The sequence below is a fragment of the Ranitomeya imitator genome, chromosome 2 (genome assembly GCF_032444005.1).
Source record: "Ranitomeya imitator isolate aRanImi1 chromosome 2, aRanImi1.pri, whole genome shotgun sequence".
Taxonomy (NCBI): Eukaryota; Metazoa; Chordata; class Amphibia; order Anura; family Dendrobatidae; genus Ranitomeya; species Ranitomeya imitator.
The window spans coordinates 71,336,534-71,363,476 of NC_091283.1; the positions used below are offsets into that span (position 1 = coordinate 71,336,534).

At 43.4% G+C, this 26,943-nt stretch overlaps 1 protein-coding gene across 2 annotated transcripts in view; it reads right to left on the reverse strand.

Moving 5' to 3' along the window:
• Window positions 1-26,943, reverse strand: part of LOC138661932 (interleukin-13 receptor subunit alpha-1-like) — a 163,618-nt gene that overhangs the window by 36,977 nt on the left and 99,698 nt on the right. For both annotated transcript variants that reach the window (XM_069746940.1, XM_069746938.1), the window contains exons 2-5: window positions 13,593-13,738; window positions 11,677-11,815; window positions 7,947-8,067; window positions 3,346-3,387 (exon numbers count right to left, since the gene is read on the reverse strand). In XM_069746940.1, coding sequence (XP_069603041.1) covers window positions 3,346-3,387; window positions 7,947-8,067; window positions 11,677-11,815; window positions 13,593-13,738 — 448 coding nt within the window. The remainder of the gene's footprint in view (window positions 1-3,345; window positions 3,388-7,946; window positions 8,068-11,676; window positions 11,816-13,592; window positions 13,739-26,943) is intronic.

Genomic DNA, 26,943 nt, shown 5'->3' on the forward strand with positions numbered 1-26,943 from the left:
AGTCTTTCCCCTGATCGTTGGTCGCTGAAGAGAGCTGTCTGTGTGACAGCTCCCCAGCGACCACACAACGACTTACCAACGATCAAGGATATCGCTGATCGTGATCGTTGGTAAGTCGTTTAGTGTAACGGTACCTTAAGGCCAGACAGTAGATTGCTAAAGGTAAATGTAAAGAAATCATCCTATCAATCCATTGTTCTTCCAGCCTAGACCCATGTGGATGGAGATAGTAGACCCAGGGAAGCTGTCACCATAGGAGGTCTCACATGCAGCCCCAGGTGATAGAATATGCTTCATTCTGTGAGCTAAAGAAAAATGTTTAATGGGGAGGGAGAAAAAGACACATGGGTTGAATTAGGCAGTTGTTGGAGTGACTCCGAAGGGAGAGGATCCAAGCTGGGATGGATGGATGATCTATGGAGTTTTGGAGATAGAATGCTGGCTGGAGGAGTATCCATGAGCTACGGTCGTGATATCCATAGTCTGGAGGAACATAGGCTGTGACTGCACACTATACCGGCTGGAGATACCAAAAGCTGAAGGCCAACCAAGTTGCGAGACAGTAGGTATCGTCTGGTACGGGGCCAGTGGAACTACTGATCTCAGATTGGGATCTTGTGGACTGACGACATTGTATGTTGGCCATCTACCTGGATTTGTTGTACAACCATGGATGTATGGAATAAAAATAGTTGCATCGTTAACCTGCATAGGAGATTTTTATAACCCACAACCTCAGATCTTCACAATGGTGTCATAAGTTTGTACTGCTGTGAGTATGACTTGTATACAATTAAACAATAATAATTGTTTTCTAGCCTTCAATTGAATGGATCCAAGGGTTTGTGCACACAATTCTTTTTCAGGTGAAATCCTCTATGGCATAAGCACTTCTATGGAAACACAACTTTCTCTGCATATATTCAGGCTTTTGAATGTCTTAACAGCTTCAGATTTATAAAAACACCAAGCAGTTAAAAAAAAGTGACCTGTCCTTACTTCCACCGTTTTCCACCCAGAAGAAGCTCTGTACTTTACAATACAAGAAAAGCTCAAAAAACGCCAGGACATCCCTTGGACCACTTCAAATTTTTTTTCTTTTTTAGGAAAATCTAAGGAAACGCTAACAGTTTCTTCTTTCCTTCATTTTTCAATGGAATGAAAAGAGCAACCAGAAAATGACCAAAACAGACGTTACAAAAACCATGGAAAAAAACACTAAAAAAAAACACAGATGGCCAAGCCAGTCAGAAAAAATGACCAAGAAATTACAAAAACAATAACAAAGGACAAAAAAGCGCCATGGTTTCCTGAAGTGTCTTCTGCTTCAAGAACACGGCGGGTTCTCCTGAATTTAAAAGACTGTGAGCCCATATTCTAATGAGTGGTGGAGCTAGTTTGGTGAGAAAAGATTCCAAAATCAATCAATTGATTCATGTCTGAAAGTCTTTTATACCATTCTGAAGATTGTTATTGATATCTTATTAAATTGGGTTTTTCACGTGAGAAGTTTTAAGATATTTTTAAGTACACCTTAATTTTGTTTCCTTTATTCTATAAAGGCATTTTGTTATTTACTGTCACGATGAGCTTTTTTTAATGCAGGGTCGTGGAATAATGTATATATACCGTAGTTCTTTTGAAAGGGAAGTGACATACAGATTGTAATTCTGTTTCTTATTTTCATTTTTTTACTTTTTGGCATTCATGGTTTGCATAAAATCATGTTGTCACGGTTCCACCCCTCAGTGTGTCTGGGATGCAGTTACTGACAGCTTGGTCATCCAATCTGGTACAGTGGCATGCTGAGCTGTCAGTGTGTTGATTGACAGCTCAGCTATCCAATCTGAGACTGAGGCGTCGGTTGTCTCCATGTGTCCACTATTCCAGTTAATTGCCATGCTTCTTAATGATGTACCCTCCTGGCTTCTGACCTTGGACTCCTTGACCACTCTGACTCAGGGTATGTGCACACGATGCGGATTTGCTACGGATCCGCAGCGGATTTTACCACGCAGAAACGCTGCAGATCCGCACTGTGATGTACAGTACAATGTTAGTGAATGGGGAAAAAAAAGATGTGCAGACGGTGCGGAATTGCTGCGGATTTCAAAGAAGTGTGAGGAGCTGTGGCGTTTCTGCACCCCTCCATGTTAAAAATCCGCAGTGGCAAAATCCACAGAAAATCCGCACAAAATCCGCAGCAATTCCATATAAAAAACGCACAAAATCCGCATAAAAACCACGGCAAATCCGCGGCTGGTGATTCTGCCAGGAGATGCGGATTTTGTGCAGGAAATTCTGCACCTCTTTTTTCTTACGTGTGCACCTAGCCTCACAGCTTGGCCGTGAGAAGTGACTAGCATCACACGTGATATCTCTACCATGCAGAAATACTTTATAATTTTATTTTCCGTTCGCTCCAATAGACTTACCTTCTCTTCTGTCAGCTGCTGTTTGTGTCACTCCACTTACAAGTTCTCATGTTGTTTTAAACATGCGACAAATGCCGCATACTTTGTTTGCCATTTTGTCAAAATTCAATGCAAAGTGTATTGCATGGAGAAAAAAAATCATCTCCAAAAACATGACTTCTATATAAAGTTTTAAACTTTACACCACTTCTTGGTCAAATTTTCCAAAGTTTCGCTTGTTTCTAGAACCTACCTAAGCAATTAAGCATATTTACTTAATTTAATACTGCCTCTTAGTGGCCATTTGCAGTACTGCATGTTTATATTTTTAATAACTTGATCACCATATTGTATTTAAAGGGGTTGTCCACTGTTTGGACAACCCTTTCTCAATCCCTATGTTTTCCTCTTGTAAAATTATAATACCTACACCGACCTTCGGTGCCAACCCTGTTCCACCAATATTGACACTAGCTCTCCCAGTGCTTGCTTGACATTGTTATGTCATGAAATTCCTGTGGCCAATCAGCTATTTCTCACTTCCTTCTGATGTCTGTAATTTGTCTGTAGGAGAGGAGAGTGAAGCCAGTGTTGATCGGCTGCAGGGAAAGAGTGACATTATTATGTCATGCGATCCCAGGGAGACTAAGTGCTAACACCGAAGGTGAGTATAGGTGTTATTATTTTACAAGGGGGAAGCATTGGATTTGAGAAGGGATTGTTTAAGTAGTGGACAACCCCTTTAAGCAATGGTGTCTCCATGAAAAAAAAAGATTTATTCAGTTTTGAGTGGTGGTACTATATAGGAATTTATTCTAAAGTGGCAACCCAACTTATACTTTGAGATTCTATTGGAATTAATAATATACTTTGCTCTGGTTGCAAACACATCTTCTATACATGGATTTCACGTATTACATGTTCTACTTACTGCATTGATTCATTGACATATCCGGGATTAGTGTCTTCTTCCCTGCATTAAAAGAAATAATAAAATTGAGTCAGTAAATGCGGTAGATTTTTATCACGATGATCATTTCATCAGGATCTTGTGTAACTAAAAAAAAAAATCATATTATTGAACTATTTTAGGGAGATGCGGTGATTCATTAACACTATGTATCCCCTCTGGTGCCCCGGCTTCATATTCCAACCCTGACGATAAAACATGTAGCTGCTAAATTTAATTGGAGTGTGAGGCAAAATCTATATTTTCAGTGCACAATTGGCAACAAATATATCACAATGTAAAGGAAGCGAATTTTACAAAATCAAATTCAAGCAGCAGAAAAATAAATCTCTTCAGATTTTCTAGCACACTATGCTATATGTCACAGTTTTGCTCCAGATTTTCATGTTAAATTTAAAGCAATATCTGCATGCAAAATATATTTTTTTTACATAAAGGGGTTGTCCACTACTAGGATAACCCCTTCTTGAACTAAATGTTTGGCCCTGATAAAATAATAAAGCCTATACTCACCTCCCACCATTCCCGCAGTGTCACCACTCGTTCTCCCCGGGGCTCTTCTGTGCTATTGTGACACATTGAGCCGACGCCCAATCAGTGCTGGTGTTACTGGGCTGCTCCCTAACATCCTCTTCATGTTCAGTTTGTCCAAAGGCTGAGACAGTAACTCCAGCGCTGATTGGCGCTAACGTCACGTGTCATAACACCACACGAGAGCCTCAGGGAGAGCGAGTGCTGATGTGGCACCCCAGGGTCCTGGTCATTGCAGTAATACCATTCTCCTCTAGGGGGGAGTGATATTATGTTTGGAGGCAATAAAGGAGATCCTTTTACCAGGTAACACCAACACACAACACATTTCACACTCCAGTCCACCAGGGGAGCTATGCTCCTATTTATTAGGGCTCTCTTCACAATTAGGTAAAACTGGTGGTCTGCATAGGAAGTGAGGCAGATGCTATTTGAGCTTCAGCTGAGGGAGATGCTATCTGAGCTTCGGCTCAGGGAGATGCTATCTGAGCTTCAGCTCAGGCAGTTGCTATTTGAGCTCTGCTCAGGTAGTGGGTCCCTAACAGGTGTGGGATCCTGTCCGAGGCCTAAATGGAAGGACACAGAGCTGCGCCTGCCCCACGTGCGACAGTCCCTAAGAAAGGACACGAACAGAGAACTGTATTGTAGAGAGTGAGAAATGAAGTCATAGCAAAAGGAGTGGAAACCAGAAGGAGTTCTGCCCTGCACAGGCTGCCTCCTTCTGAGGCGCAGGATCCGGTAGCTGGAACACCGAGGGAGCAACAGTCCTTTATGCCTTGCTCCAGAGACCGGCAGGACAGCTAATTGCAAGTTACTGATCCGCCCCATACCCAGGAGGCAAGGTGGAAACTTGTGGGGGCTGGGGCGTGCTAGAGTCCCTGTAAAAAGCCTCAAGCCACCAGTCATACGGGTTTGTCCTATCCATCTGGGGACAGAGAAAGACATAACATCTAGAAAATCTGCAACAGTTGTGAGGACATTATGAGAGGTTCAGCAGTAAGGTACTACAACACCCAGGCGCTAGAGGAAGGCTACTGATTTCCACCTGGATAAGGGGACTCCCTGATCGAACACCACAGGTGGCGTCACGAACATTTCCCCTTTAAAGACCTTTCCCTTTTACACGGACGTCCCTAGGGCCACGGACTGGGTCAGCCACCGTGACATCCCCCTTGAGAACCAAAGGACCCAGTACCGAGTACCCCTAGCCCTTGGGGGGGCGATCCACTGACACGTAGAGTCTTTATTATTTTATTGGGGCCAAACATTTAGTTCAAGAAGGGGTTGTCCTAATAGTGAACAACCACTTTAGGAATTTGTCCTAGATTGGTAGCATATTCTACAATGAAAAATATTAAATTACCAATCTTTGTTAACCCAATGAGAATAGCGTCGGAATCTTCTAAGCCAAATATGAGGATTCGAAGGAGGAGGCTTGAAGGGGTTTGTCCACTGCTCGGACAACATCTTCTCAATCCCTATTTTGTTTCCTTGTAAAACAATAGCAACTATACTTACCTCCGATGCCACGCCAGCTGTATCAGTACTGGCTCTCCCAGGGATTGCGTAACATTGTTATGTCACGTGATCCCCGAGGCCAATCAGTGCTGGATTCAGTCTCAATGTTTTTCGGATGTATCACGTACATCTGTAGAAAATGAGAGATCTTTAGCTCTCACTACCTCTGGATGTATGTGAGTGCTGATTAGCCGCTGGGATTGTGTGAGATAATGTTACGAAATTCATAGGAGAGCCAGTACTCATACCGCTGGAGTGGCACCGGAGGTAAGTATAAGGCTGCCGTCACACTAGCAGTATTTGGTCAGTATTTTACATCAGTATTTGTAAGCCAAAACCAGGAGTGGGTGATAAATGCAGAAGTGGTGCATACAGTTAGGGCCAGAAATATTTGGACAGTGACACAAGTTTTGTTATTTTAGCTGTTTACAAAAACATGTTCAGAAATACAATTATATATATAATATGGGCTGAAAGTGCACACTCCCAGCTGCAATATGATAGTTTCCACATCCAAATCGGAGAAAGGGTTTAGGAATCATAGCTCTGTAATGCATAGCGTCCTCTTTTTCAAGGGACCAAAAGTAATTGGACAATGGACTCTAAGGGCTGCAATTAACTCTGAAGGCGTCTCTCTCGTTAACCTGTAATCAATGAAGTAGCTAAAAGGTCAGGGGTGGATTCCAGGTGTGTGGTTTTGCATTTGGAAGCTGTTGCTGTGAGCAGACAACATGCGGTCAAAGGAACTCTCAATTGAGGTGAAGCAGAACATCCTGAGGCTGAAAAAAAAGAAAAAATCCATCAGAGAGATAGCAGACATGCTTGGAGTAGCAAAATCAACAGTTGGGTACATTCTGAGAAAAAAGGAATTGACTGGTGAGCTTGGGAACTCAAAAAGGCCTGGGCGTCCACGGATGACAACAGTGGTGGATGATCCCCGCATACTTAATTTGGTGAAGAAGAACCCGTTCACAACATCAACTGAAGTCCAGAACACTCTCAGTGAAGTAGGTGTATCTGTCTCTAAGTCAACAGTAAAGAGAAGACTCCATGACAGTAAATACAAAGGGTTCACATCTAGATGCAAACCATTCATCAATACCAAAAATAGACAGGCCAGAGTTAAATTTGCAGAAAAACACCTCAAGAAGCCAGCTCAGTTCTGGAAAAGTATTCTATGGACAGATGAGACAAAGATCAACCTGTACCAGAATGATGGGAAGAAAAAAGTTTGGAGAAGAAAGGGAACGGCACATGATCCAAGGCACACCACATCCTCTGTAAAACATGGTGGAGGCAACGTGATGGCATGGGCATGCATGGCTTTCAATGGCACTGGGTCACTTGTGTTTATTGATGACATAAGAGCAGACAAGAGTAGCCGGATGAATTCTGAAGTGTACCGGGATATACTTTCAGCCCAGATTCAGCCAAATGCTGCAAAGTTGATTGGACGGCGCTTCATAGTACAGATGGACAATGACCCCAAGCATACAGCCAAAGCTACCCAGGAGTTCATGAGTGCCAAAAAGTGGAACATTCTGCAATGGCCAAGTCAATCTCCAGATCTAAACCCAATTGAGCATGCATTTCACTTGCTCAAATCCAGACTTAAGACGGAAAGACCCACAAACAAGCAAGACCTGAAGGCTGCGGCTGTAAAGGCCTGGCAAAGCATTAAGAAGGAGGAAACCCAGCATTTGGTGATGTCCATGGGTTCCAGACTTAAGGCAGTGATTGCCTCCAAAGGATTTGCAACAAAATATTGAAAATAAAAATATTTTGTTTGGGTTATGTTTATTTGTCCAATTACTTTTGACCTCCTAAAATGTGGAGTGTTTGTAAAGAAATGTGTACAATTCCTACATTTTCTATCAGATATTTTTGTTCAACCCTTCAAATTAAACGTTACAATCTGCACTTGAATTCTGTTGTAGAGGTTTCATTTCAAATCCAATGTGGTGGCATGCAGAGCCCAACTCGCGAAAATTGTGTCACTGTCCAAATATTTCTGGCCCTAACTGTATGTTTTCTATTATATTTTCCTCTAATTGTTCCACTCCTGGTTTTGGCTTACAAATACTGATGTAAAATACTGACCAAATACTGATAGTGTGACGGCAGCCTAAGGCTGTGGTCACACTAGCAGTATTTGGTCAGTATTTTACATCAGGATTTGTAAGCCAAAATCAGGAGTGGGTGATAAATAAAGAAGTGGTGACGTGTTTCTATTATACTTTACCTCTGATTGTTCCACTCCTGGTTTTAGCTACAAATACTGATGTAAAATACTGACCAAATACTGATGGTGTGACTGTAGCCTAATTGTCATTTTACAAAGGGGAAATATGAGCATTGAGAAAGTGATGTATGAGAAGTGAACAACCCCTTTGATGTAACGTTTTCCAAAACGTAAATTTCTGCTACACATTTTTCATCTAATACCTTGTTATTTTACGGACTACAAGATACTAAAGTGTTATTATTACAACGGAACAGTTCCTGATACTCACCAATAAAGTAATTTATACTGTACGTTGGGTGGAGTCTCTTCTCCAGGTTGCCAAGTGCAGGTTATATAATCCCTATAGTGCCAAACACAGGCGACATTTTTCACCGATGTTCTTCTGTTACCTGTAATTTCAGAGTAATAATCAATGTAACAAATGGGTTCTCTCACCACATATCTTGGCTATTAGTATTTTAAAGATGCAGCTGATGTAGGTCATATTCGCTGCTTTGGAGCTAGAAAGAATTTGATTCGGGTGCATTCACTCAATTCAGGGGGAAAATATTGACTCATTAAATAAATTTGTCACGAATCGAATCTTTTGGGAAAGGGTTAAAAAAATAAGGAAACTCTTACATTCATCACTCCTCGGCTCATCTAGTGGGCGCTGCACTGATTAGGCACCATATGACCCAAGTGGGACCTAGTTTATGTGACTCAAGCCCCAAGTGCCGCATGGCACCTAGTCAGTGTCTACTGAGAGACTGAATGAAAACAGGACCTCATAAGGAAGACAAGCCTAGTGGTAGAATGAAGAGGAGCGGTGGGCAGACATAACGAAGGCCGAAGAGAGGCGAATTTTTAGAGTTTATTGATTTTTGCTGAACTTGTGCAAATTGACTCTCCCCAAAATAAAAAAAAATTGCCATAATCCAAATTTTGGGGGGAAATTTATAGCAAATTCAGTTTGTTTAGAATACTGACAATATTGGAAAACCTACACATCAGAGACTTCACCAGTTATATTTTAATCATTTAACTTATTGTTGGGTATATCACATTTTAAATAGTCTCTAATAATATTCATGTGAGTGTATATGGTGGAACAACACTAAGGTTTTTTTTGTCCATTTGGACAATTAGATATATGTGTCTGTCTCTTTTGGGGTCGTATTTAATGTTGTACCGATGGATTTGGCACAGCGGCGGAGGTATGTGGCACTGCGCTGTGTGGTGTTATTGGGTATTAATATAGAGCTGGAATGTGTTTGGTGCCTTTTCACAGGCATTTAAGGTATGGGAAGATATTTCCTGCGACATTATGGCATATGGCGTTCTGTGGAGGTATTTAGTGCTGCGCTGTGGTATATGTTTGACTGCTGGGGAGGTATTTAGTGCTGCGCTGTTGTATGTTTGTCACTGCTAGGGAGGTATTTAGTGCTGCGCTGTTGTATGTTTGTCACTGCTGGGGAGCTTTTTAGTGCTGCGCTGTGGTATATGTTTGTTACTGCTGGGGAGGTATTTAGTGCTGCGCTGTTGTATGTTTGTCACTGCTGGGGAGGTATTTAGTGCTGCGCTGTGGTATATGTTTGTTACTGCTGGGGAGGTATTTAGTGCTGCACTGTTGTATATGTTTGTCACTGCTGGGGAGGTATTTAGTGCTGCACTGTTGTATATGTTTGTCACTGCTGGGGAGGTATTTAGTGCTGCGCTGTTGTATGTTTGTCACTGCTGGGGAGCTTTTTAGTGCTGCGCTGTGGTATATGTTTGTTACTGCTGGGGAGGTATTTAGTGCTGCGCTGTTGTATGTTTGTCACTGCTGGGGAGGTATTTAGTGCTGCGCTGTGGTATATGTTTGTTACTGCTGGGGAGGTATTTAGTGCTGCACTGTTGTATATGTTTGTCACTGCTGGGGAGGTATTTAGTGCTGCACTGTTGTATATGTTTGTCACTGCTGGGGAGGTATTTAGTGCTGCGCTGTTGTATATGTTTGTCACTGCTAGGGAGGTATTTAGTGCTGCGCTGTTGTATGTTTGTCACTGCTGGGGAGATATTTAGTGCTGCGCTGTGGTATATGTTTGTTACTGCTGGGGAGGTATTTAGTGCTGCGCTGTTGTATGTTTGTCACTGCTGGGGAGGTATTTAGTGCTGCGCTGTGGTATATGTTTGTTACTGCTGGAGAGGTATTTAGTGCTGCACTGTTGTATATGTTTGTCACTGCTGGGGAGGTATTTAGTGCTGCACTGTTGTATATGTTTGTCACTGCTGGGGAGGTATTTAGTGCTGCGCTGTGGTATATGTTTGTTACTGCTGGGGAGGTATTTAGTGCTGCGCTGTTGTATATGTTTGTCACTGCTGGGGAGGTATTTAGTGCTGCACTGTTGTATATGTTTGTCACTGCTCAGGAGGTATTTAGTGCTGCATTGTTGTATATGTTTGTCACTGCTGGGGAGGTATTTAATGCTGCGCTGTTGTATGTTTGTCACTGCTGGGGAGGTATTTAGTGCTGCTCTGTGGTATATGTTTGTCACTGCTGGGGAGGTATTTAGTGCTGCGCTGTGGTATATGTTTGTTACTGCTGGGGAGGTATTTAGTGCTGCGCTGTTGTATATGTTTGTCACTGCTGGGGAGGTATTTAGTACTGCGCTGTTGTATATGTTTGTCACTGCTGGGGAGGTATTTAGTGCTGCACTGTTGTATATGTTTGTCACTGCTGGGGAGGTATTTAGTGCTGCACTGTTGTATATGTTTGTCACTGCTGGGGAGGTATTTAGTGCTGCACTGTTGTATATGTTTGTCACTGCTGGTTCTTTTAGCTGCTTCAAATTTTCTATACCTTGAAGTGGTTAAAAGAAGTGAAATAAGTCAGAACATCTGCACTGTACCGACATTTTGACATTGCTTTGTATTATATTCACTTTTTTTCAAGAAGAATCTGTCATGCTTCTAGAATCAAACCCTTGGGTTTCTCTGGTTGGCATCTCTTACCTCTGAGCCACAACAGGTGCACCTTTTCTTTGGGGGTTTTAGTTCTGTTCTTTTTGTTTCTGTCAGTTTTGAGTAATGGGTGTTTTTAATTTACTGTTTGTCTGTCCTGTCACCTTTCAGGTGCAGCCTTAAATACCTTCCCCTACTGGAGTTTCCTGTTGGGGTAGACTTTCTTGCATTTGTTCACTCTGCTGTAGTTTGTGTTGGTTGTAGTTGCTTTGCGTGTGATTCATTTTCTCCTTCGGCAACTGCAACTCTAGCAATCCTAGTAGTGGCTAAAGGACATTCAGGGTAAGCCGCCGTCGAATGGGGTGCCATTGCGTTATCTTAGGGTGCCAACATCCGCAGTCAGGCAGGGACATAGAAGGGCTTTTCCTAGTGTGAACGGGGACCTGTAAGATTCAGGCATTTGTCTCCCTGGTTTGCACGTTACCTGTGTGAATGTGCTAGAATAGAAGTTCCCTAAGCAGAAAAGGAATGACACACAACACAAACTACAGCAAAGGGATTGACTCAAACAAAGTCTATCACCAGCAGGAAACACCAGCAGGGGAAGGTATTGAAAGCTGCACCCGAAAGGTTATAGGACAAACAAACGGAGTAAATGAAAAACACCTGTCACCCAAAACCAACAGAAACAAAAAGAAAAGGTATCTTTTGTGGCTCAGTGGGAAGAGACGCCACCCACAGACCCAAGGGGTCAAATTCAGAAGTATGACAGATTCCAAGCGGAAAATCGCCTGAAAAAGATGACATGTGCACATAGACAGTTTTTAGAAAGGGGATGATTTCCGTTATGAATGGGAGCAGAAAAAAATAGAAACATGTACAGAAGGTAATTTATCATGTAGTTTAGTGACATTATATCCAGAATTTTAAGATTGACTATAGTGGGGTTCATTTTGGTTTCTGTTTGGGTGACTCGTCTTTTTAAAAAAAATTCAGTGAGCTGTATTTTTTTGGTGGGGTGGGGGGGAGGGGAGGGTAAAAGTAATAGAATACGCAATTGACTCAAATTTGTTTACCTGGTGTCAACTGCATATGACTTTTCTTGGTCCATTCACTTTCTGTGCCATTGCAAGAAGACAGAATTTCTAATGAAAAGTCATCGTTGGTAGGAAAGTTATGAAAATCCAACTCAAATGAAGATTTCAGTGTGGTCCACTGTTACAGAAAGGAACAATTAATTTTAAAATGATTATATAGCCATATATTAAATGTCCAGATATTACTTATTGTTACCGTACTTTGACATGTGTACATATACATCCTGTATAACCTTCATTGACCTTGCTTTCTCTACAATCGTAAGCTGATAAATGTATAGATATTAAACACAAAGTAATGTGTCTCTTAGAAAGAAAAACTAATGACTATCTGCTAAATGCTTAACCCCTATACAGTGCAGTAAAATAGCGCACTATATGCCAATGGCCACATTCACATTTAATTTTTATTTTATCTTAGACGTATGATCTGCAAAAATAAAACTGTCATATGTCTGATTTTAGTCCATTTTGGGGACCAATTTCAGCCATTCAAGTGAGTTCACAATAAATAAAAAGGACAGCTTATGAATGCTAGCCGTGTTACATGTGTGTGCTCTCCATTTTTTATTGATGAATAGGAAAAGCTTTGGAAACCTCAATCATATTTTTCTCATACTAGAGTAATGGATGACGTACATACGGTGCAACACAAGATAAAAATGGATGAAAATCGGATCCAGCATACTGATGAAAAATTGTTTGTTTTTTTCATACTAGAAAAAAACGATGTTTCATTTCGGCCTTACGCCTGCATGCTCTAAAAAAAAACCTGAATGGAACGTATATGTGCATAAACTTATGTTAAACTGATATCCATTTGAAATTTTTTTTTTCCTATTGTATTCTACACTTCTCAACAGTGAAATCTCAAAACCAAGAAGAAAAAGTCTTGTTTTTATGAAAATCATACAAAGGATAGACCTGTTATTGAAACTTTAAAAAGACCTTGATTTATTCAGTATCAAATATGAGCACCAGGCGCAGAAATCCCCGCACTTACATGATTTGGCTGCAATCAATGAGGTTTTAATGGTTGTTTAACCTTCGTCAGGCTGCATAATTTTACGTTGTACCTGCAGAGGTACAATTGTACCTTCATATATACCTCCACTGTGATATTTGGCCAATATATTCTGGACCAAAACTGCAGAGATGTCACGAAATTTCAGCCCTCTACGGCCTTTCGAAAAAAAAGTTATTGCAATTTTAAAAAACGGAATAGTTACAATTGTACCTAGTCAGCCGGACGAAGGTTAAGGAATGTTCTGCCACACAGAATGAAATTGAGTACCAAATCATCAAGATCCACTGCTGGCAGCTCCATTTGCAATTGTCGACCTATGACGTCCCATATGTTCTAAATGGGCTACACGTCTGTAGATGCTGCAGACCATGGTAGAACATTTGTATCATTCAGGCTGTTCACAGTAGCAAAAGCCATATTCGGCCTGGCATTATTGTGTTAAAAAGCGGCTGCATACTAGTGTGCTTTTTCATACTTTATAATAATGGATCCGATTTTTTTTTTTTAAGTTGCAGTCTATGGAAGACATGAGCTAAAATACTGCCATATGTTTGCCTTCGTTTTTTCAGCTGTATTCATTTTTTGATGTTCTGAAACTAATTCCTACCTCTTTTTTTATAAAAAAAAAAAAACTGATGCAAACAGATGCAACAAATATGTTAAAAAACAGATACACCTGCTTAAATATCCATGTATTTGCATCAGATCAGTTTTTACAGTATAAAAACGTGGTGTGAACCCGGCCCTAGTCATGCTTTCCAGTAAACAATTCATAATACTTTCCATTAAAATCAATCTGTAGGGATAGTCAGTGCCTCCCCAATATTTCCCATACAAAACAGACCAACTGAACTGTCAAACAATTTACCGTGCTTTTTTGCTTGCTGGCATTTAGGAGTGAAATTGTTAATTTGTATCTTGGTGTGCATTTGGCCGTTATGGCATCCCATTGCAGGATAGCCTTAAACATACTGGCCATTCTAGCTGTGATGTTGCTTGGAGGAGGTAGAACATCTGCATGAAATCAAAAGAAATAGACAAATTATTTTTATTTTTACAATGCAATGCATATAGTAGGGTAAACAAAACAGTTAAAGGGAGGTGCGATTAAAAAAAATGTTTTCAGCAATTTAAAAAATGTAAAGTATTAATGTTTTAAATTTTGCTAAAAAATATTATAATATAAAAAGGCGTGGGCTCCCATGTAAAAAAATTTTAACCAGCAGAGGGAAAGCCAATGGCTGGGGGACAATGTTTATAGCCTGGGAAGGTGGTAATACCCAGGGAGCTTCCCAGGCTATTAGAATCAGCTCACAGCTGAATATCTAGCCTTTACTGGCTACTAAAATGGGGGACCCTAAAAAAAAATCACATAGGGTCCCCCTATAATTAATAACCAGCAAAGGCAGCAAATAACCAGTTCGCGCTTATGTCAGAAAGGTGAAGTGATTTCATTGGTGTGAACTCCCAGGACCTGTCTGAGGGCACAACAAGCAGGAGAACTTTCTCACGCTCGTGGTGCCGTCAGACAGGTAACAGGAGTTCACAGGGAGACACTGAGCACATGCGCACAAATGGATTATCATCCTTTCTGCGGAAAGGTGAGGAATATTGTTGTTTGTTTTATCTCTTTTGCAGAAGACATTGACGTCAGTAGAATGGGGGCGGTCATAAGTGTGGTTTAATTAAGATTTATTAAAGGAGTCTGTGTCATTCTTTCATTTAAAGGACTTTTTTCTGTGTGTGTGTTTTTATACGATATGACTATAAGGTTAGTAACAGGGGTGCCTTATTGACACCTCTCCATTACTAACCTTGGGGCTCAATGGCGCCTGACAATACAAAGGTGACATCAACCCCTCCATCAACTATGACCCCACTTGCCACCGCTACAGGGCAAATATGAAGAGTGAGGCTAAGTGCCAGAATTGGCACATCTTAGAGATGCGTCTTTTCAGGGGTAGCTTAGAGCTGATGTTTTTAGCCTTGGGGGGGGGGGGGGCAGTATCCATGGTTCCTTCCAAGGCTTTTATCAGCCCACAGCGGTCTGCATAGCCTTTGCTGGTTAATAATTATAGGGCATCCCTGCGTAATTTTTTTTTTTTAGGGTCCTCCATTTTAATAGCCAGTAAAAGCTAAATATACAGTTGTGAGCTGATATTAATAGCCTGGGAAGCTCAATGAGTATTACCCCTTCCCAGGCTATAAACACCTGCCCCCAGCAGTTAGCTTTCCCTCTGCTGGTTAAGAAAATTATTTTTTCAGAAAAATAATCTTCTATTAAATACATATAGAGTAAGCTGCACACACACTGTACTAATTGTATATGTCACTGACATAGAATAGATAGATATGTGTATTTACAGTATGTAATCCATCTATTCTATCCTGTCAGGTCCTACTGTGATTTTACAGTACACAGTTGCTTTATTGCTGGCTTTTCTTCTATGTAATAAGTTGTAAAAGTATAAAAACAATAAAAATAGAGCAACTGGAGCCACCCTTTTTTCCCCATTAAAAATGAAAAAAAAAACATCAAAAATAAAAGAACTGAAAAGATAGAATAACCAGTCACTTTTCAATCTCTGCACTTAACAAAAAAATACAAGAAAATGCAATGAAAAATATAATCTGTCCAAAAGATTGCTAATAACCATATCAGATCAGTGCCAAAAAACAAGCCCTCATCTAGCTCCACACAATGAATGCCATAAAAAAACCAAAAACATAAAAAGTGATACCAGAATTGCAGGGTGTTTTTTTTTCCTAATTTTTCTGCACTTGAAATTTATTTTTCCAATTTTTCACTATATTATTATATAATAAAACTAATAGTGTCATTCAAAGCTAAAGCTGGTCCCGCCAAAAAAACAAGCGCTCATATTGCTATGCAGATGCAAAGATAAAATTTTTTTTATGGCTCTTGGACAAAGTAGAGGAAGAAGGGAAAGTGAAAAATTCAATAGTTGTTATAGGGAACCTGTCATCAGGATTGTGCATAGTAACCTAGACACAGTGTCCGATCGGCACCGTTATACTGTATAAAATGATACCTTGGTTGATGCATAATGAATACCAGCACATACTGATAAAAAAAAATGCTTCTGCAGGATGGTGGCAACTGCGCTACAGCATAATTGCAGGTCAGTGAGGGATCAGTGACCTGTCAGCAGTCTGCATTATGAATATCTAATCAGAGTATCACATACACCAGCCCCGTCTTAGGGCATGAGAATCTCATTAATTACAAACTGAAAATAAAGATTAAGAAAACCATAAGTCGGATTTAATCAACCAAGGTATCATTTTATTCAGTATTAGGGCGCCGACTTGACACTGTGTGTAGGTTACTATGCACAATCCTGCTGACAGGTTCCCTTTAAGGGATAAAAATCTAACAATTGGCAGTTTTTATATTGGCCACTAGGTGCCAGCAGGGAAAAACTTAATACGAGAGAAAAAAAATCTCATATTTTCATTTTTAAGACGACCCATTATTGTGAGAAATTGGATGCAGTGATAAATTGTGTAGTTGTTTTGGCTAGAAATCAGGGGCAGACATGCCAATGACTCAGGGGCTGAAGAGGTAAAAAGACATTTCCATCTCCAAAGTATGGGGAATTATGCATTATGATGAGCTACTAGACTACAACAAGCCCATATATTGTTCTTGCGTATGGGCCCTCTTGCCTGTCTCTGCTTCTGGAGAACCATGAACACACTACAGCAGGGTCATATCTTGGAGGAAGCATGGGGGACAGTGTCAGGGCATTGGTGGTTCTGGTGATGCATTTCTATGCTAATGATGGTTCTATTGATTCTTGTACTGATAGTGGTTCTGCAGATGTATTTATGTACTGATTGTGGTTGTGATGCAGTATTTCTGTATGGTTTGTGGTTTGGTGATGTATTCCTGTACTATTTGTTCTGATCCTGTACTTGTGTATCCATGCATAACTTGTCAGTATGTATGTGAGTGGAGATATGTGTTGCAAAGGTTGCTATCCTGCATGATGTGAAAGCCATTAGTTTTCTTCCAGCATGATATGTGCCGAGAGCAATCCAGTCACTATAAGAAACACTATAAGAATCTGGCTTTCATGGTGGGTAGGTCAGAGATGGGCGGAAAGCCTACCCACCATATCTCCACCTACAGGGTGTGGCTGTAGGGAGATAAATGTCCAGGTTTTTCTTCTCTGTGTTGTGTGTTTCTTGGGGAAGGAAGCCTGCAGACTGAAACTCCTGCGAGAACTGATGTTTATGTTGTCCCAATTGGCTGGAGCCATACTGGTAAAGACTTTATATGAACTTTTTATTTGAGCCAGAAAGGCTGTTTTCTGTTACTAGTTTAGGCTTATTGGTTTATGATGCAATGAACCACCCAGAGACTTTAACCAAACGTGTTCCTGTGTCTACCTCGGGGACCAGCTTAGTGAGCCAGCCTTGCACAAGTGGTGTTTCGGATGTGGGCAAACGTTCCAGGAACACGAGTAGCAGCTGTGGACAAATTGTATTTCCTGGGTTAAGGAGGCTACAAGATGGAACAACGGTCAGACAAAATGGAGGAGCTAATCAAGCACTTGATCCTGAGTCAACAGCAGCAACATCAACTGCATCGTGAACAGCAGCAGTTCCGCGAGTAGCAGCAAGAGACAAATGGACTCCTGATGCAGCAGATTCAACAACAACAAAGGCAGATGGAACTCCTGGTTAGAGATGTCTACAGAAGAGACACCTACCATCCCCCACATAAAGGTGATGACTCGTGCGACCGAAAAGCGCTAAGACAAGCCATGCAAAAGATGACCCCAGGGGATGATATACAGGCATTTTTGACTGTTTTCAAGCAGGGTAAGGCTGCCCCTGGAGCAGTGGGCAGAGATGCTGGCCCCCTATCTGACCTGTGAACCCCAGACAGCTTATTTTGATTTGGCCTTACAGGATGCCTGGGAATATCCCAAGTTAAAAACGGAGATTGGCACGCTCAGGGGACACTATATCTGTCAGAGCCCAAAGGGTTCATCACTGGGAGTATTATGGTCGCAAACCTTCCTGCTTACAAATGTTTGACTTTTTGCATTTGGTCCAGAAATGGTTGCAGCCGGAGTCCTCCACCCAGCCCAGATAGTCGAGAAAGTAGTCATGGACAAGTTTATTCACTCCCATCCCAGGTCAGTGCAGACCTGGGTTGCCTAGGGAGACCCCCAGAATGTGGCTGACCTGGTGGGCCTCGTAGAAAGGTACCAAGTGGTCAAGAGATCCCAAAGGAAGCCGTGGGGTGGTACATCTGCACACTGGGGTACTCAGTGGGAGCCCGAGTCCCAAAAGAGGGGTAACAGAGGCACCATAGGGAGGGATTCCAAGGTCCCAAAGAGCCGTTGAAGAGCTACCAAAGGCTGCTGGTAAAGACCTAATCTGCTGGTGGTGTCAGTCCTGGACACATAGCGGCCCGTTGTCCTATGTCTTCTGAGCAAATGGATTGTAACCTAGGCAGGCGCTGCTTATATTATACATAAATAGGAGAAAATCATGGAGTTTGTTTAAAAATCGTACAAAATACCTTTAATTAAACATACAAAAAGATACAAAAAAATATACACTGAAATAACAGACAGACGATAAGAAATGATGTGTAGACACCTAAAATATACAGCGAGCCACATATCCATACAGTCCCATCACAAATAATATGCGGTAACAGGTGAGAGACTCCCACCCACCTCACAACTCCCAAAGCAAATCAAAGATCACCCCCTCTGATAAATAGTCAATGCTCCATTAAAGTGAATGTAGCACAACCAGTTTAAGGCCCTTCAATGTAATAAACCATATGAGCAACGGGAGAGGTAGGGAGATAAAAAGTAAGGGGAGAGGGAGGAAAAGGTAAAGATGTCTCCTCACCACGTGTGGCTGCGCTGACCGAACGTCCCCGACGCGCGTTTCGCCGCTTCTCAGTCCTGCTTTCTCAAGGGGAATTGTGGTGCAACCTCCTTTGAGGACCTTAAGTATCCTAGGATACTGGTCATGTGCGCGTCACATGACCCAGGCTTGTTCACTGCTGCATAGTAGCGGCGCATGCGCCCGCCGTCACCAAAAGAAGCACCCACTCCGCCGCCGCCCGGACCTGCCCAGATGCCCGCTGCGAGTGAGTACTAATTGTCTCAGTTGCGCACGCACCAGGATTATGCCGGACAGCAAGAGGCGGGCGCCCGTGACCAGCAGACACATGCGCACCGCAGTGTGAAGTACGCCTTACATGTATGCCAACAAAGAAGCCCTTATAACCAATACATAAAATACACTGCTTAAAATATATAATGGTATCCAAAAATCCAGATCAATCCACAGGATAATGCCATATGCAATTTCTTCCTCTGATGCCTTCATAATATTTCCAAAGTCCATAATATATATCAGTTTAAGTCCATAAAGGGCACTGTAGTCCCAAAGGGAATCCTGATAATGGGATTATATAGAACCTATATATAGTACAAAACAATTAAAATCAAACACCACAAACAGTTAAAAATACAAAAAAGAGGGATTACTGCGGGGCCTGCCAATATAAGCCATTCTTATTATAGAAAAGGACCAAAATTGAGCGAATCATTAAGCCCAGCTGGCTTCATGGTGCCTAATGTAACTATCCATTTTAGTTCGCGTTGGGCGAGGAGTTTTTTAATATCACCCCCTCTGATTCCTGTATGTACTACGTCTATTCCTCTCACCGGGCATCTCCGCGGGCATCTCGGCGGGTCCGGGTGGTGGAGGAGTGGGTGTTTCTTTTGGTGACGGCAGCCGTATGCGCCGTTACTATGCAGCAGTGAACAAGCCTGGGTCATGTGACGCGCACATGACCAGTATCCTAGGATACTTAAGGTCCTCAAAGGAGGTTGCACCACACTTCCCCTTGAGAAAGCAGGGCTGAGAAGCGGCGAAACGCGCGTCGGGGACGTTCGGTCAGCGCAGCCACACGTGGTGAGGAGACATCTTTACCTTTTCCTCCCTCTCCCCTTACTTTTTATCTCCCTTCCTCTCCCGTTGCTCATATGGTTTATTACATTGACGGGCCTTAATAATAATAATAATAATAATAATAATCTTTATTTTTATATAGCGCTAACATATTCCGCAGCGCTTTACAGTTTTGCACACATTATCATCACTGTCCCCGATGGGGCTCACAATCTAGATTCCCTATCAGTATGTCTTTGGAATGTGGGAGGAAACCGGAGTGCCCGGAGGAAACCCACGCAAACACGGAGAGAACATACAAACTCTTTGCAGATGTTGTCCTGAGTGGGATTCGAACCCAGGACCCCAGCGCTGCAAGGCTGCAGTGCTATCCACTGAGCCACCGTGCTGCCTTAAACGGGTTGTGATACGTTCACTTTAATGGAGCATTGACTATTTATCAGAGGGGGTGATCTTTGATTTGCTTTGGGAGTTGTGAGGTGGGTGGGAGTCTCTCACCTATTACCGCATATTATTTGTGATGGGACTGTATGGATATGTGGCTCGCTGTATATTTTAGGTGTCCACACATCATTTCTTATCGTCTGTCTGTTATTTCAGTGTATTTTTTTTGTATCTTTTTGTATGTTTAATTAAAGGTATTTTGTACGATTTTTAAACAAACTCCATGATTTTCTCCTTATGTATTGCTATATATGGAGGTAAACATAGTGACCAAGCTATTGGTAAGGGTCACATTATGAGTCTTGATTTGGTGATGCTGCTTATATTATGCCTATCCTGCCCGCAGTGTGGACTATCAGCCCCGTGACCATAAACAGAGTACTGGTGTCAGGACTCTTGGACTCCGGGAGTATGGTGACCCTGATAAGGGCCACATTTCTCCACCAGTTGATCTCGGGGAAACATGTGGGTGTCCGCTGTATACACGGGGACACCAAAGACTACTCTATTGTCAGGGTGCTGATAAAAACGAGCCGTGGGATGGAGTCCCATGAGGTCGAGGTAGTCAGAGACTTGCTACACCCGGTGATAATTAGGCGGGACTTCAGCCTGTTCTGGGACTTGTGGGCAGGGGTGCCAAGTTGTGCAAGTGGTCATGGACTATGCAACAACGTACCCTGAAGCAGTACCCCTGAGGAATTCTTCGGCTAAGAGTATCGCCCGGGAACATGTCCATATTTTTGCTAGGACAAGTCTGTCAAAGGAGATTTTGGGAGACCTCCATGAGCAAGGTAATGAAAGAACTGTATAGGTTTCTCCAGATTGCTCTGCGAACCTCTGTGTACCATCCGCAGACTGACAGCCTAGTAGAGTGCTTCAATGAAACCTTGAAAGCCATGCTCAAAAAGGTCATTGAGAAGGATGGTCGAGACTGGGACTACCTGCTTCTGTTTCTTCTCCTCTCCATCAAGGAAGTTCCGCAAGCCTCTTCTGGCTGCTCGTCGTTCGAGCTCCTGTATAGTCAACATCTGCGAGGGCTCCTGGACATTGCCAATGAAACCTGAGAAACCGAGGTCACTTCACACCGGAGCATCATTGAGCATGTTGCCCAGCTGCAAGAAAGAATGGTGAAAGTAATGCTTATCCTGAAGGAGCATCTTCTCCAGGCACAGGCAAGGGTGTATAACTGATCAGCAAGGCTGAGGCAGTTCCAGCCCGGGGACCGCATGCTATAGCTTATCCTCACGGTAGAGAGCATGTTCCTAGCCAAGTGGTAAGGCCCATATGAGGTGGTGTAAAAACTGTGCAAAGTTAATTACGAGGTACACCAGCCCGGTTGAAGGAAGTCTTACCAAGTCTATCATGTGAACTTGCTCAAATCCTAGCGAGCCCGAGAATTGCTGGACACCCCTTGCCTAGGAGCCAGTCCCAAAGATACCGTGAACAATGTCATCATTGCAGAGACTCTGACGCCAGCCCAGAGGCAACAGTGATGGGAGCTCTTGCAGAGGAACCATGACCTGTTCTCGGCGTTGTCAGTGCATACTCAGGTGGCAGAGCATGACACATTGACAGAACCGCATGTAACGGTGAACCTCAAGCCCTATAGAATTCTGGAAGCACTAAGGGAGCTGATTTCAAATGAGGTGAAGAGGATGCTAGATCTCGGGGTGATAGAGGAGTCAAAAAGTGGATGGTCGAGTCCTTTCATCCTCGTGCCAAAGCCCGATGGTGAGTGGTGGTTCTGTAATGACTAGTGTTGAGCATTCCGATACCGCAAGTATCGGGTATCGGCCGATACTTGCGGTATCGGAATTCCGATACCGAGATCCGATACTTTTGTGGTATCGGGTATCGGTATCGGATACATAGAGATGTGTAAAATAAAGAATTAAAATAAAAAATATTGATATATTTACCTCTCCGGCGGCCCCTGGACTCAGCGCGGGTAAGCGGCAGGCTTCGTTGGTAAATCACAAGCCGCGACGTCACCGCAAGCTATTAACGCGCTCATTTTTAAAAATGAGCGCGTTAATGACTTTCAAAGACGTAGCGGCTTGTGATTGGTCGCGTGGCGGTCACATGGGCGGCCCGCGACCAATCAGAAGCCGGGACGTGATTCTCAGGTCCTAAAAGCGCTGATTTTGAACAACGAAGCCTGCCGGTTACCCGCGCTGAGTTCAGGGGCCGCCGGAGAGGTAAATATATCAATATTTTTTATTTTAATTCTTTATTTTACACATCCCTATGGATCCCAGGGCCTGAAGGAGAGTTTCCTCTCCTTCAGACCCTGGGAACCATGAGAATACCTTCCGATACTTGATGTCCCATTGACTTGTATTGGTATCGGATATCGGTATCGGCGATATCCGATATTTTTCGGGTATCGGCCGATACTATCCGATACCGATACTTTCAAGTATCGGACGGTATCCCTCAACACTAGTAATGACTACTGCAAGATAAATGAAGTATCAAGATTTGATCTGTACCCAATGCCTTGTGTGGACGAACTAATTGATAGACTTGGTCCTGCGAAGTACATTACAACCCTTGACCTGACGAATGGCTATTGGCAGATCCCCATGTCCCAGAGTGCCAAGGAGAAGATGGCCTTTTCGACGCCTGATGGGTGTTTTCAATACACCAGAATGCACTTCGGTCTGCAGGGGGCCTCGGCAACCTTCCAGAGAGTGATGGATCGGATCTTGGCTCTGCATAAGAAGTATGCCGCAACGTACCTCGATTACATTGTGGTCTTTAGCTCTGACTGGACTAGTCATCTGCCAAAGGTACAGGTGGTTCTGGATGTTTAAAGAAATGCGGGGTTTACCATAAAAAAAAGTGTGCCATAGGGAAGGAAGAAGCCAAGTACATATGCTATGTCATCGGAAGGGGCAAAATTAAACAGCAAATAAACAAGATCGAGGCGATTCAAGAGTGCCTGCAACCGCTTTCCAAGAAGCAAGTGTGGGCATTTCTTGGAATTGTGGGATATTATCGGCGATTCATTCCAAATTTCTTCATAATCACCGCATCTTTGACAGATCTTCTTAAGGGTACCAAATCAACGATAGTTAAATGGACTGATGACACAGAGATGGCAGGAGCTGAAGCGGGCTCTGTGTAAACATCCGGTTCTGGTCGCACCAGACTTCAGCAAAGAGTTTGTGGTCCAGATGGATGCGTCAGAAGTCGGCTTTGGAGCCATGCTGTCTCAAGAAATAAATGAAGAACATCCCATCCTGTATTTGAGGCGGAAGCTCTTGTCATGCGAGAAGAACTACACCATCGTCAAGAAGAAGTGTCTAGCCATAAAATGGGCCATGAATGCATTGAAGTATTACGTACTAGGCGGGATGTTCAAACTTGTGTCCAATCAAGCCCCTTTAAGTTGGTTAAGGGAGAAAAAGGATAAGAATGCCCTGGTAACTAGGTGGATCTTAGGCCTCCAGGATTTCAGGTTCCACATAGAACACAGACCCGGGAAGTTACACGGGAACTCGGATGCCCTTTCCCAAATCACCTGTTTGGTGGCTGAAGGTGTCAAAGCCCCCGACTTTGAGGGGGAATACGTGACAGGGTCACTGGCACCGTATATGAGGAAAGAAATGTGTTGCAAAGGTTGCTCTCCTGCGTGATGTGACAGCCATATGTTTTCCTCCAGCATGATGTGTGCTGAGAGCAATTCAGTCACTATATGGGTCTGGCTTTCATAGTGGATAGGTCAGAGATGGGCGGGATGCCAGTACCCACCATATCCCCACCTCCAGGGTGTGGCTGGAGGGAGATAAATGTTCAGACAGTATTTTTTCCTCTGTCTCTGTTGTTTGGAGGAAGGAAACCTCCACACTGAAGCTCCTGCGAGAGCTGCCGTATGTGTTGTCCCAGAAGGCGGGAGCCATACTGGGATGGACTTTATAAGAACTTTTTACTTTCATTTGAGCCAGAAAGTCTGTTTTCTGTTATAAGTTTGGGCTTATTGGTTTATGACGCAAGAAACCACCCAGAGACTTTAACCAAATGTGTTCCTGTGTCTACCTCGGGGAGCAGCTAAGTGAGCCAACCTTCTACATCAGATAAAAAGATAAATGACTATGTTAATAAAATATTGTGCCAAATCCTAACAGCATGTAATATGCCCACTGTCAAGCTCCAGCTCTGCTTGCCAAAATCAAGAGGTCTCCACATGACCATTCATGTGCAATTTTCATAGTTATGATCATGTGCTGATTGCTTCATTAAAAGATAGAGGAAGATAAGCTAGAGGCTATGGTCAGGGCCGGCGTCAGCACCGGGCAAATGCCGGGGCCCTGGGGAGAGAGGGGGGCCCACTCATGCTGTCATAGATACAGCTGGGAGAGCAGAGCAGGAGAACATGCTCTCTCCCCCCACAAAGTCACTGCTGGTTGCGTTCTCTTAACCCCGAGGTGCCAGCTCTGACACAAGCATCTTCTCACTCAGTCAGTGCAGCCAGGCAGGCACACATAGGGGTTAACAGAAGGCAGCCAGTGTGACATTGTGGGCGGAGAGAGCATGTTCTCTGCTCTCCCCCCTGGGTGGCTGCAGACAGTGCTGAAGTTTACCAGGCAGGTTCTGGAGGAGCTCCGTCCTACCAGTGCCTGAGTGAGTGCAAAGGTATCCAGCAGTGGTTGCAGTTGTGGCTCAGTCTGCTGCTGTCTGTCTCCGCTGCCTAAAAATGTGGGTGATGTCTGGAGGACCAGCTGGTGGGGTGCAGCCTGCAGCCACCCAGCTTTCCCAGAATACATGCATGCTGCACAAAACCTACATCAGTGGGGTAGGAAGAAGCTTAACCCCTTCCCATCTATATGAAGGTTATTGCTGAACCTTAAAGATAACAATCCGACCCGCATAAATGGGGTTAACTAGATGCCAGGAGGAAGGGGAACTGCTGCCATGGATAAAACTGAGCTGTGGGCTGCCGCTGTACGTTGGGGCCGCGTGGCCCCAGGCTGGTGACTGGAGGGACTCTGCCCAGTGCTGGCATGTAGGTGATTTCTGCTCCGGAGTCTCAGCTTCTCTCCTCCACATCACACTGTGCAGTCACAGCAACATTGGTTGTGTCTGTCCAGGTCCCAGCAGCTGCCACTGCTCCCACCACGGACATGGCATCACTTAACCCTTCCCCTGCAGCCACCGGCAACAAATCCACATTATTCCTTGATTAAATCAGGTTCCAACCCAATAGAGGAGCAGACATTTCCTGCTGCCATTAGGGTCCGGGAGGGGGTGACATTGGCTGCCCTGCTACTCTGTAGTGGGGGGTGACAAGTGTAACATGGGGTAACGATGAAGGAGAAATGCACAGGATAATAGTGAGCGCGACAGAGGGCAGTGTATGGTATGGAGCAGTCAGGGGGTGGGCTGCAGGATCCCCCCATACTGTACATGACTGCTCGGGACAGGGAGGCGTTTAATGAGCTTCTAATGACGGGGCACTAATTGGGTCATTAGGGTTTGTGGAAAGGATTCAGCATCAGGTCCCTCATTAATGCCCGAGCCGCCTGTTACTTTGTAGCACAGATCTGTTGGGGCCGCAAAACCAAACAACGTTGTTTATGTAGAAAAGTCTTTGTTTCATAGAAAAACTCAAAACAGAAAAGCACCTCTCCTGTATATATACACTGCACAGCACCTTTCCTCCTGTATATATACACTGCAGAATCTACAATAGCTGTCACTCATGTAAGAAGTGAAATCTGGCATTGTACTATACATTTCTCTGCCGTATCTGTGCATCATAAATCGGGGTATGTGTTAAGGGGGGGGGGGGGGGCCCACTGAGACTCTTTCGCCCGGGGCCCTCGAAAACCTGGAGCCGGCCCTGGCTATGGTATTTCACTGAATGTATAAAGAATTAGGAAAACCAGCTATTCGGCACATGACTAAGTATGCAAAGTGATGATAAAAAAGATTCTTCAATCCAGCACAGTGAATTAAATACAAAATGTTTTTCATTGTGGCTCCATTAAAGTAGACTCTTAATCATAGATAATGTATGTACAATTAAGAGTCAGCCTAGAATCGAAACGCATCAGTAACTTTTTTATGCTCCTCTTACAATTATCTTGCCGTGTAAACATGCAAAGCTTATTCATTGGGTTAAATGATCTTTTATGCAGCAGAAAAGATCTTCGTTGTGTGTAAACAGCACTCACATCGCAGAGAACTGTCTCTGAGAAATAAGTGTATAGCGCCCCCCAGCGTTGGAATTTCTCTGGGGTCTCAGCTGCAGGGGGGAGCTGAGACCCAGGAGAACATGATTCGGGTCAGTTTTTACCGACCCCAGCGTTGCGATCACCGTTATTCACGGAATAACAGTGACCACAAAAAAAAGGCTGACTTCCCATTTAATTTCTCTCTCCTCTGATGTGATCGCACAGCAGAGGAGAGAGAAATGGGGTCCCTCGATTTCCCCCCCAGTACCTCCGGTGTGCCAGGACCCACCTGCACCGCCTCCCATGATGTCCCTTCTGGGAAGAAAATTGCGGGCGCTTGAGCAGTGCGCCCACCGAGAGCTGCCGGCCAGAACCAGGCAATAATAGGACATTTTTCCTATTGGTTAATTTTGATCACTGTGATAGACCCTATCACAGTGGTCAAAATTAAAAAAAATTGTAACTCAAACCCCCATCACACCCGTAGTTAGGTAAAAATATTCAAATAAAAAGCATTTATTTCCATTTTTCCATTAGGGTTGGGGTTAGGGTTGGGGTTAAAGCTAGGGTTAGGGATGGGCTAGGGTTAGGGTAGAGGTTAGGGTGGTGTTAGGGTTGGGG